At 39.7% G+C, this 12,629-nt stretch overlaps 1 protein-coding gene across 16 annotated transcripts in view; it reads right to left on the reverse strand.

Annotated features, from left to right (window-relative positions):
• GRIP1 (glutamate receptor interacting protein 1) overlaps positions 1-12,629 on the reverse strand; it is a 334,184-nt gene that overhangs the window by 17,389 nt on the left and 304,166 nt on the right. For 10 of the 16 annotated variants that reach the window (XM_053406881.1, XM_053406876.1, XM_053406880.1 and 7 more), the window contains 5 exons: positions 9,276-9,462; positions 8,569-8,714; positions 7,104-7,184; positions 3,392-3,461; positions 2,996-3,150 (listed from right to left, as the gene is read on the reverse strand). In XM_053406881.1, coding sequence (XP_053262856.1) covers positions 2,996-3,150; positions 3,392-3,461; positions 7,104-7,184; positions 8,569-8,714; positions 9,276-9,462 — 639 coding nt within the window. The remainder of the gene's footprint in view (positions 1-2,995; positions 3,151-3,391; positions 3,462-7,103; positions 7,185-8,568; positions 8,715-9,275; positions 9,463-12,629) is intronic. The other 6 variants (XM_053406883.1, XM_053406870.1, XM_053406872.1 and 3 more) reach the window with 1 other exon arrangement.

The following is a 12,629-nucleotide window of genomic DNA, read 5'->3' on the forward strand; positions in this document are numbered from 1 at the left end:
TACTTTTTTATATTGCTGCTGGGCAGCCATCTGTACAGTGGTACCTTGGGTTACAGACGCTTCAGGTTACAGGCGCTTCGGGTTACAAACTCTGCTAACCAGGAAGTGGTTGCTCCAGGTTAAGAACTTTGCCCCAGGATAAGAATGGAAATCACACACCAGCTGCGCAGCAGCAGCAGGAGGCCCCATTCGTGAAAGTGTGCCTCAGGTTAAGAACAGTTTCAGCTTAAGAACGGACCTCTGGAACGAATTTAGTTCTTAACCCGAGGTACCACTGTATGTGTATTGCTTATTTGGACTGCTGTGTGGACGTCGCTTTGACAGTATGTTTTGTATTGCATGAAAATGTACACTGTTGCTTGTCTATGTGTTTGGGGATTATGGTGTTAATATTCACTAGCTGACCTACCCTGGGACTCAAATGGGAAGGGCTAAATCATTGAGGATGTGAAGGTCAGCACTTAGGTTGCCTAAAGCCTGTGATCTGGCGGGTGGCGCTTGGTATTAAAATTCCCTGCCCTTTTTGGAGCGTGTGAACTGGAGAGTGCATGGGCAGAAGAAGCTGGATATGGTCAACTTTTCATTTTCACAGCAAGAAGGCAGACACACAGGTCTGATCTGGAGGGAGCTTATGAATGAATGAAGCCTAGTGTAGGTTAGGGACTGTGTACAGATAGGGGGATCACATTTATCTCCTGTTTCGTTTGCTCCTTTGTGCCAGTGGTGGGCTCAGCTGCTTTTTCCATAACATTTTCATGTAAAAACACTTTACTAAAAGCTAACGATTCTATCATTTTAGCAGACATTTATATATGTGTCATTAAAAATTGTTGTGGTCCCTGATTATTCTTGACACTCCCAATACCTAAAAGCCACAAAGGCTTCAGAGAGACTCAGCGAAGTGGATAGGCTGATTAGTAAAGAGGTGGCGCTGTGGGTTAAACCACAGAGCCTAGGACTTGCCGATCAGAAGGTTGACAGTTCGAAACCCCGCGACGGGGTGAGCTCCCATTGCTCGGTCCCTGCTCCTGCCAACCTAGCAGTTCGAAAGCACGAAGTGCAAGTAGATAAATAGGTACCACTCTGGTGGGAAGGTAAACAGCGTTTCCATGCGTTGCTCTGGTTCGCCAGAAGCGGCTTAGTCATGCTGGCCACATGACCCGGAAGCTGTACGCCGGCTCCCTCGGCCAATAAAGCGAGATGAGCGCCACAACCCCAGATTCGGTCAAGACTGGACCTAATGGTCAGGGGTCCCTTTACCTAATATGTGACTACAGTAGGAATTTATTGTTTTCTCTACACAATATTTCCAGCCTGGCTATTGTGTGCCCCACAGTTACATCACCGTTACTGGGGAAACCCTTGTCTCTCATCTACTTCCCAAGAAGCCAAGACTTCTGGTTCCAGTCTCTCTTTCCCCTCTTGGTTATTATATGGGTCTTTCAAACTAAGCCTGCTTCCCCCAACATGTGCCTCTAGGCTGGAGGACTGCCTTCTTGCCTTGGCACCCCCCATCCCTTTCCATAGGGGCATGCAGCTTGTTTCCGGGTGCTGGAATACCAGACCCTAGGAGACGGCACTGCAGAGCAGCAATGGTGGGTGGGTGCATAATTACCCACACCCCTAATTGCTTACATTATGTTTCTTTTGATTTCATGCAACAGCTTAAAAAATAATAATTTATGACAACAGTTTATGGACTAGCAACTTAATGAAGTATTGTTCTTAACACAAACTGTACAGAAATATTAGTTTTATGACGACTGTAATCTGTCTTTGTACCTAGATTTAAATGGGATAATTTACTAAGCACACATAATAGATGAAGTGCATCTAGCAGACCTTAATTGGTAGTCATGTAGTTACACACAATTCGCCCCGCATTATAAAATAAATGTTTTTAATTGCAAAGTATTAATTTAGCCGCGGAATGAAGAGGCTGGCAATTATTAACTGCTTTAATTCACACTAAAATGTACATATCAGGCCTTGTAACCAGCAGAAGGCCCTGTACGCCATTTCTGAGCAAGCATAGATTGGGATGGATCATAATAGTTATTGGACTGGAAATGAGCAGATACTAAAGGTCAGGGAATCAGGTGACATGGGCTTTAATTCAGGCTGACTTTGGGTGGTTATGAATTTGCCTTTTAGATAGAAAACCTGATGATAATATGGCAAGTGTTAAATAGCTTCAGTTGTTTTCTGCTTATGACGCTGCTACCTGGGAGCACTAGGATCATCTTAATTAGTATTTATTAATCTAATAATAATAATAATAATAATAATAATAATAATAATAATAATAATATACTGCTCTATACGTGGGGGTCTCAGAAGGAAAATACTGATAGGAGTAAAGCGTAATTGTGGAAAGGGAACCATCTGTTTCCCCAACAAAACTTAAGGCTAAGAATGCCAAAAGAGATGCTCTGGTCTCTTTCTGTGACTGAGAATCTAATAATTTTTATGTACGGTAACCAAAAAGAAGTGATATTAGAGTGAGTAAACAAGAGAACAAAATTTGCTCCAAATCTACATTTGTATGATGATTAAGCGTGTCTAATATTGTTGTGGAGGAGGGTATGGACTAGAGTATTAATTAAGTTGTGGGGAAGTAAGATTTCATGCTTTGCCAGGAGTCCCAAAGAAACAGGCTACTCCTCTAAAACAGCTGGGCCAAAATCATGTCTGAAATTCTGGAGGGTGGGTGGGGTGACATTTCTGCTTTAAATACAGAAGTGGCACTGAAACAAGCATGCATGACTCTCTGCTGTGCCATAGTCCTATCATGGGCCAATGACGAATATTCTAATGTTGCATGCATCTTGGAAGTAAGTCATGGAATACAAAAATATCTGTATTGATATGGATAGCGCCTTTTCTCTGTATATTTAAAAATAATATTAAAGAACACCCACTGATTATACAGCAGAGATTGCATCTAACACAAATGGTTATAAATGTACATAAATAGGTTTTTAAGCCAGCTCACTGTGAATACCAGAGTTATCTTCATCTTTGCGAATCTTGAGCTTTACAAGGTCCTCGCAATGCTGCAGGATTTGAACTGCATCTTCCATGGAACAGTTGTCTAGTCGAATATTATCTATGGCGAGCAATTTATCACCTAGTTCTAATGTTCCAGTTCTGTTAACAAATGGGATACATTACAAAACTGATGACTTGTACATGCTGTCTAGACATCTATTCATGCAAATGATTTTATTTTTTAAATGAAATATTTTTTAAAAAAACACACAGTGGAGATTAAAAAACAACATTACTCCAGTGGAAGGATTTGCTTAATTTAGAAATATGGATCATTTAAAAACTTAGGGAGTGTGAGAGTAACCAACATAACTTTTTTTTCTGACTTGAAAGCACTCACCTGTGTGCAACACTTCCCTTCTTAATATCTGAAATAACAAGAGGGTCCCCTGGTTTTCGACTAGATGGAGCTGAAATATGTAATACACACACATATATGCATTTAAATTAATTCTCAAAACTCCATATAGCATATGCTAATCAATGTTAATGCTTTTATGTACAATATTTATTATACAGGGATGTTTCCATGCTAGCAAATACTCCTAGTAATGCACATTTGTGGGGTGCAGTTATATGTTAAGCCTTTCATCCTAAAATATAACTGGTGTGCCTTATCAATATTGGTGTGGCACAGCGCTCATAGAAACAAAGTTTCATTCAAAACAGAATATTGAGCAATCTTTATGAACTCAGACCCCTCTATTTCTTAAACATGTATACAATTTGCTTCATTGATCATATCAGAGGTTACCATAAAAGCTTCATAATTCAGATGAACCTTGGAATTTAATTTTATTATATTACTGGGTGAGAGAAGAGAATATTGCAACAGTCCCACATTTCTGGGGTCTCCTTGCCACCTGGGGTTCAGCAAACCCTGTAATTATAGGTCTTTCAGAAAGCTCTGAAGATGCATCTGTTTTCCTTGCTCTTCCCTTGAAGGGTGCTTGTTGGATTGCTGGTTTCATCTTCTTTTTGGGTTTTAACATATTTGGGCTGATTGCTCTCGTATTGTTTAGTACTGGTTTGATTTATTAAATATGCCTTGCTGCATCATATCTTATGCATAAGCCACCTTGAGAGGGCTTTTGCCCTAAAACACGGCCTAAAGTATTTTAAATAAACAAATAAAATAAAATTATTTTTTCAGGCATCATGCTGTGCCAACAGCACAGTAGGGAGGGCATGCAAATGATGTACTCTGTGCCCACATTGAAATAGACCTATGCAGCAATTGTGCTACAATTCATACTGCAAAAGGGTTGACTTTGAAATGGTATCCCTCACATTCTTGCTGCCCCATTCCTCCTATTGAAAGAACATAACCCAGCTTGCTATTTTAAAACATTTCCTGTTCTATCCCATTCTTGCATGCAGGATAGATCAATATCCCAATGGTTTACTCAGAAGTTAAGTCTTACTGCGTCAATGGAATTTGGTAAGAGCACATAGGGTTTCAATGTTTGACAAAAACAGTTCAGCGGTCTAGAGCTGCAGTGCTACAGCCGCATTTACCTGGGAGTAAAGTTCATTTTGGCCACATTCACACCATATACCTCAAGCACTAAGATACCACTTGAAACAGTCATGGCTTTCTCCCCCCCTCCCCCCCAATAGAAAAATTCAGAGCTGTAGTTTGTTAAGGGTGCTGAGAATTTTTGGAGATCCATATTCCCCTCTTAGAGTTGCAATGACTAGAGTGGTTTAACAATCCATCTCTCTTCATTGGGAACTCTGGAAATTGTAACACTCTGAGGAGAATAAGGGTCTTCTTGCAACTCTCAGCATCTTTAACAAACAGCTCCCAGAATTCTTTAGGGCAAGGTGCGACTACTTAAAGTGGTATAATAGCGTTTTAAATGTATGGTGCGAATGTTGCCTAAATGTAGTGGAACTTATTTCTGAGTAAACATGGCTGGAACTGAACTTTAAAAAATCTCTTACTTCTTTCCTAATATTGTCAGAAAGATGGCTTTATACTTGTGATGTGACAAAGGTATCATGCCCTTTTAAACAGAATCTTAAGAAGAAGAAGAGTTTGGATTTGATATCCCGCTTTATCACTACCCTAAGGAGTCTCAAAGCGGCTCACATTCTCCTTTCCCTCCCCCCCCCGCAACAAACACTCTGTGAGGCGAGTGAGGTTGAGAGACTTCAGAGAAGTGTGACTGGCCCAAGGTCACCCAGCAGCTGCATGTGGAGGAGCGGGGAAGCGAACCCGGTTCACTGGATTATGAGTCCACTGCTCTTAACCACTACACCACACTGGCTCTTAAGCTACATCAACTTCCTCCTACATGTAATGAATATGGTCTTGCAAATACAGATATGAGAAATGTTAAATCCTTGGCAAAGACCCATTTAAGTCCATCCTCATGGCTGATATGAAGAACAGAACCTACGAGTCACCTTTCCCATGAGATATAGAGTGCAGTATATGTCTACTTGTAGGAAACTATTATTTTGATATTTCGTCAGCTCATTTATCTTTCTGGACATTTTTCAATGCCCTTTTTTTCAAAGTATTTGCGATGATAAAGTAGTTCGCGTTATAAAAATTGATCTCATAAAAATCTATACTGCATTCCTCAGTTTAAAAATCAATTGAGATGGCAAACAAATTAAACTTAACTGGAATTCCTTATACCCTTTAAAGGATGTTTTCCTAAGTATTCTTTGTTAAAAAACAGCAACTGAGTTTTAAATATAATGGTGGTATGTATAGCATATTCTGTATCATATTGGGTACAAATAACTTCAGGGTTTTTTTTTGTTTGTTTATTGTTTAATGAAAACCTGTATCCAAAACAGATCACTATTCTGTACTCTGCTGAAATTATAAATGGTAACATTGTTTTTAATTTCAGTGTATACAGTGTTTTTTTTCAGGGGGCACTCAAAAGTACGGCACCTCTTTTTTTGTTGTTAAAACGAATTACACTTACTGTAACAAGCTTATGGTGAATACTGGCACCTATTTTTCTAGAAAAAAAGCACTGAGTGTCTACTCGATAGTAGATCAATGGCTCAAACTTCAACCTCCTAAAAAAGGACTCCTTGCCACATGATGGAGTATAATGCTACTCCATTGAGCCCAGGACAACTGCACAAGAAAAAACATGCTACTCTCCTCATGTAACTGGGGCAACCCTCAGACCACCTCATAATTGGTACTTATCTGTGTTTTGAAACCTTCAAACCATAATGATGGAATCTGCCAGACTGCAAATTCTGAAGAGGATCAGTCATCCCATCTTATCCGCCTGAATTGGGTAAGTTAACAACTACCCTACTCTAAACTGCATTGGCTCACAAAGCAAGTGTCAAATGAAGAATTTCAGGATCTCTATAACCCATACCCAGTACATTTCAGCAGTATGATTTTAAAACTTTAAACAAGAAAAATGCTAGAATAAAGCAAAGTAAGGATGGAATAACAATCTTCCAATCTTCTCAAAGTTTAACAGAAAGCAAAAAATTAATTTAATACTGAATTTTAAGGGGGGAATATAAAGACTCTGAAGTAATACAGATAGCGAATTTAAAATAGAAACCTTTATTTGCAAAGTTAATCTCATCTCAGCTGGGCAAAATGAATACAAATTCAGATAAAGATTTTTTTTTCAGGAACCACAACATACAGATGAGCATTTTTTTTTAAAAAAAGTATATAGCAGTCAAATAGAAGAATTTTCTTGTTCTTTCTCCCATTGTTCTGTATTTTTATCTATATTAATATCCTGTGTCTACAACTCTTTCTCTTGACAGACATAAGCCTGTAATTTCCTTCACATTTCATTCCTATCTAAAAACCTATTTCAGCTATAATTATCACCGAAGCTTCAGAGAATCTAATTTATACTAAATAAGTGATTTGGTTATGGGGTCTAGCTTGAACTTTTGGCTAATTTTAATTTGCTGGGTGGTCAAAAGCTCTGAAAGAGCAAAATAAAGTACAAAATACATCTGCAATAATTCTGTTACCAAACATTATATATTATCAGGAGCATATATTAAAAAAAATATGACAAAAGTCTACTTTTACTTACAGCTTATGGTGATGCCAAGCTCTACGTTATGCTTCTTTGGTAGTTTTACATGAAAAGTGCCACTACTTGGTATAACAGATTCTGTAATTAAAAGTGGTGTTTTTTTTTCATTTATACTATATGCTGGGCTGAATCACGTTCATTGCATTTTCATCATTCACACATTATCCGTTAATTAAAAATAATAGATAATATTGAGTCAAGGAAGCAAAGTAATTGTGGCTCATTTTAACGTTCACAATTTAAAATTTCACTGTGTATGCTACATACTGCCACTTCTTAAAGTGAAGGACCTAAAAGCAGAAGCAGGATCCTGAGCATACAATAAAGCCGGTATCACAAATGTGTGTGTGTGTGTGTGTGTGTGTGTGTGTGAGAGAGAGAGAGAGAGAGAGAGAGAGAGATCAATTATAAAACTGTAGAAATGACTTAAGGATGTCCTGTAGACATCTACCAATAAAAAGGGAGAGAATTCCTCCCAGCGAAAGCACATTTGACCATGCACAGAACCCCATAGGGTCAATGGAGCCCTCCTCCCTTCCACTTTCCACTGTACATTCATCTCAGAGCATTTCCTGTGATCTAGAACTGGAGGCTACTTCCTGCCTCCCCATCAGTTTTCCAACCCAGCCCTCCAAAGTAAATTCTGGGCCAGGCCCCAGGTTGAGGACTCAGAGCTTAATGGGGAAACAGGAAGTGTACCAGCTTCCTGTTTCAGCAGCTAGAGCAGCCGTTCTCAACCTGTGGGTCCCCAGATGTTGTTGAACTACAACTCTCATCACCCCTAGCTAGCAAGGCCAGAGCTCAGGGATGATGGGAGTTGTAGTCCCACAACATCTGGGGACCCACAGGTTGAGAACTGCTGAACTAAAGGCTGCACTGTGGTGTGCAAGTACAAAGAGGAAGGAGGGGGGGAAGAACAATTCAATTAATCTTATGACAATCCCTCCACACTCACATATGTAACTCTGGGAGGGATTGCACCTAAGAATTCCAAGTCTCTTTTCAGTCAACGGGAGTTTCCTCATGAGAGCAGGGGATTAAGAGCAGGCCCCAGGCTTTGAAATGCACACCTTGGTTTAATCGTGTCAGTGTACAAAATTTGAATCTTTGTTTCCAAATTACACATTATGTCCAAATCTTCAGCAACATACTGTGTCCCTAGAGCTTCTGTTTTGCACAACCGGCAGGTAATCATTTCCCCAAAGTCTGGTGCATTCTGTCTTTGAGCAATCAGTAGAATAAAACTGGCATATACGAAAATATGTGAGAAAGAGAAGATTGATTTCACATCTTAAATAATAGAATGCTTGTCATTTCTGCCTGAGTTTTGAAATATTCAGTATGAATTAAAGATTGCAGAAAGAGATGGAGGTTGTATATGCATGTGTGATAGCAGCTTCAGATTCAAAAGTGAAGGGTTGAGCTTGCATTCAAGTAAGAGAAAATACTTGATTATTCGTACCTGCAACATCAAATTCTATTTCCAAAGTGACCTTGCTGGTGATAGATGAGTCTCTAAGAAGCTGATTAGCTTCATCAAATGTGCTGTCTTCTGTCGGGATCCCATTTATAGCTAGTACTCTGTCTCCTATTTGTAGGGTGCCACACCTTGACACAAAAGAGAACAAATGAGCATTCAGGCACAGGGGAGATCAAAGCCAAAATAAATGCACTTTTCCATAGAAGGCTAATAGAACAAACCCAACTTTCTCAATATTGTAAGTCTAAATTTATTCTCATGATTTTATTATGAGCACACTTGAAATGTACCAGTTAAGAAATTAATAATCCAAAACTCTGGTGTTTTCAAGATTTGATCTCAGCTAAAACTAAGCAGAGATAGATGTACTTTCTGCCAATTTAGAATCAAAAATATCAAGGTCTTTGAACTCAGATTTAGAATTCCATTAGGAAAAAAATCTCTAATTAACATAGCTCCCAGTTGCCTGTCGGAAGTAATCGTCTAGATAAAGGCACCATTGCTTTTTGTTCTTCTCATACCTTATCAAGATTTTTTTTAAAAAAATCCCTTATTGTCAGGACAGGAAATTCACTAGGTACCACCATTTTTCTATAATTTGTCTAAAACCTGAAAATAACTAGGCCAAAGCATCCAGAGATAAGTTCTCAGCAATAAAAGTTAGGAGCAATCATTTCAAAGCACCTCACCTTTCTGCTGGACTGTCAGCCTCAATATAGGAGATCAGAGGTGGAGATGACAAGGTCTCAGTAGCAAACACACTGCCCTGGAGCTGTATTCCAAATCCGACAATGGGGTCAGCTGTCAGCACTACTTCTGTAGTTTCTGTGTGGACAACCTGCCCAGCCAGGCCAACAGTGCTAGAAGCTAGTGACACTGTAAAACACATCAATGGCATTTAGAAAGACGCAACACAAAACAATTTCTGACACAAAACCCATCAATATATCAAGTACATCAAAGTGCATCAAAGAGCCAGCTGCACTGGCTCCCAGTGGAGTACAGGGTCAGATTCAAGGTGCTGGTTTTGACCTTTAAAGCCCTTCACAGCCTAGGACCCTCGTACCTACGGGACCGCCTCTCCCGGTATGCCCCACGGAGAGCCTCAAGGTCCATAAATAGCAACACCCTAGTGGTCCCGGGCCCTAAGGAAGTTAGATTGGCCTCAACCAGAGCCAGGGCCTTTTCAACTCTGGCTCCGGCTTGGTGGAACGCTCTGCCTCATGAGACCAGGGCCCTGCAGGATCTGATTTCTTTCTGCAGGGCCTGTAAGACAGAGTTGTTCCGCCTGGCCTTTGGCTTGGAGCCAATTTGATTCCCTCCCTCTCTTTCTTTTTCCTTTTTCCTTTCTCCTCCTGTGATGAGGCTGCATTTTAATATTTTAATGTTTCAATATTTTAATGTTGTATTTTAATCTTGTTTTTAAGTTGTATTCATTCAACTTGTTTTTATTATTGCTTGTTAGCTGCCCTGAGCCCGGCCTTGGCTGGGGAGGGCGGGGTATAAATAATAATAATAATAATAATAATGATGATCATCATCATCTATAAATGATTTCTATCTCAAAAACTATTTATTATGATCAACACAGTGAGCAATATTTAAATATTTTTTTCCATATTGCTTAACTGATATTGTTGCCAAATGAAGTTTAATCCAGTTATTCACTGAATGATACATTTCTTCTGTAATCAAAGAAATAACTGCTATGTAATGGACCATCTGGAATTGTTGCCAAATGATGATATGGTTTATTAAAAAACCCTTTTACTTCATACACAGGCACAAAGAGGGGAGCAGAAGGCACTTTGATGTAGCTAGGGCGTCTATCAGTGGAGTAAGAAGGAAGGTAATCCACAACAGACCTTAGGAAATGAGCATATATCAACTGAATTTTGAACATTCTCCAGTCATTATGCATAATCCCCAACAGACCTGGGGGAATCTTGACTGCATTTTGTACATTCTCTGGGCAATATGCACATTCTGTAGCCAGTATGCACAGTCTCCAAGAAACACTTTTTTCTATTTCCTTTACAAAAATGTGCACAAACACACCCACCATCTAGGGCTGCTTCTGGCTTGTGTACAATTCCCATGAGGATTATGTGCACATTCTCCATGAGACCTGGTGAATGTGCACAGTGGCTGGTTGTTATGCACATTAACCACACAACTTACATTCCCCTTAATATATAGACACTAATGCTTGCCCAAGGCCAGTAATAAGCTACAATACACGAGGTATGAAGAACATACTTTAAACATTAAAAACTAAGAGTTTTAAAAATAATAATAAAGGAAAACAAACCAAGCCAAAACAAGTGTAATAAACAGAATGACAGTGTGGGGTATCTTTAAGTTTTATGGCTGTATGTTTGAAAAAAGCTGCATAAGTAATGCAGCCACTGCAAACTTCTGTTAATAAAATGTTTATGGTTCCCTACACCACCAGAGTTTATTGCCAGGCGTTTGGGAAGATCACATTAGGTATGCAGACTTTTCTACACAAAGGGCAATGAAAACTTTATAGCATCCTTCAGTCATACATATTCTAGACTCTTCCAAGGCAGATACATTCATTAAAACTTGCATTTTAAAATGTCTTGTTAGTAACTTGTTAGTACATCAAACCTTGAAAGTGCTACAGAAAGAAAGAGGGTATGTGCAACAGATACTGTGTGTTTGCGTATAAGTAACTATTTGCCAAATAATACATTAGGTTCTATAACAAGCACTACCAGGCTTCCACACTTCTGCTAGGTGATGAAAACGGCTGGCTATTTGTTTTGATATTTCCAGTTAAGAAGAGGAGCTCATAGACAAACTAAACTTGTTGCCTTGGGTTGAAGGAGATGAAGTGTTAAATGTAAGCAGAAAACAACTCTTCTTATGTGTGGATTTTTAAGTATGGAAAATCTTATTGTCGGGACTTTGCTAATTGGTGGCTTCCCCCCTCCTCACCCCCCAACATGTAATTGATACAATAATGGTACATTAGTGGCAGATTTATATCAGAGCATCCACACATCCGTCTGCTTTATTAGTGTTCTGCAATGCTCCTCCCATGTTAGCCACAAACCTTTGTCGTTTAGAGGAGCATTCTTGTGCTAACGCACAAAAAAGTGAGAGGAAAACAAATCCCAGAATATTTGTGGTAGCAAACTGTTAGAGGTATCGGTTGGTTGCTTGAGAGCAATCAGGCAATATGCTTCAATAATCTGTTTTAAAGCTTTCTTATTGATGATAAAAACCTTTAGAATGCAGAGCGCCTCTATTCCGTGTCTTGCTCATTCACTGGCAGAATCTGAGAGTGGGCGGTCTTTAAACCTTCCCCAGCAGAGTAGTTTCTTGACGCCCAGTCTGCGCCTCCCCTCTCTGCGCGGAAGCCTACTGCGCAAGGAAGGCGTGGGTAACGGGGGACCTCTCTCCTCCCCACTTTGCCCAGGCAAGGGGTCCTGGCACTGCCTCGCCTCCTCCAAGCCCTGCATCTCCTCTCCACTAGAGGCGTAGCTACCTTCCTCCGCTGAGGAAGTGCTGCTTTCCACGATCTTTGGGGGCTCTCTGTAATCCATCTGGCTTTTCCCCTCTCCCCCCTGAGCTGATGGCAGTTACTTGACACAAACATTACAGGATTTTTAGCAAGGAACTACAGAGCATGCACCTATTGCAAACAAAGCAATACGACTGCCCCAGAACCCTTACAGGCACAAATGGTCCCGAAAGTGTGATCATGTATAACCACCCCGATAACATCACGAGCACAAATCATGATGAATGCTCAATAAAAAGGACATCTGGAAGGCCCCTAAGTGTTTTCTCAAGCATTTATTGCTTCCTTCCACCAACAAATAAACAAATAAGAGAACTGGAGAAAGCTTTTAGGGAAAACTTGTTTTCTATGTTTTAATCAACTGCTCATTTTTACAACAGACACAATTAATTCCTGTGTGACACATCAGTTTTCCGTGAAAGGAGGCAAACAATTTCTAACCATGCCTATTTAATATTAGCAATAATACAAAAAAGTGTTTTGCAATGAC

The sequence above is a fragment of the Podarcis raffonei genome, chromosome 10, assembly GCF_027172205.1.
Source record: "Podarcis raffonei isolate rPodRaf1 chromosome 10, rPodRaf1.pri, whole genome shotgun sequence".
NCBI lineage: Eukaryota > Metazoa > Chordata > Lepidosauria > Squamata > Lacertidae > Podarcis > Podarcis raffonei.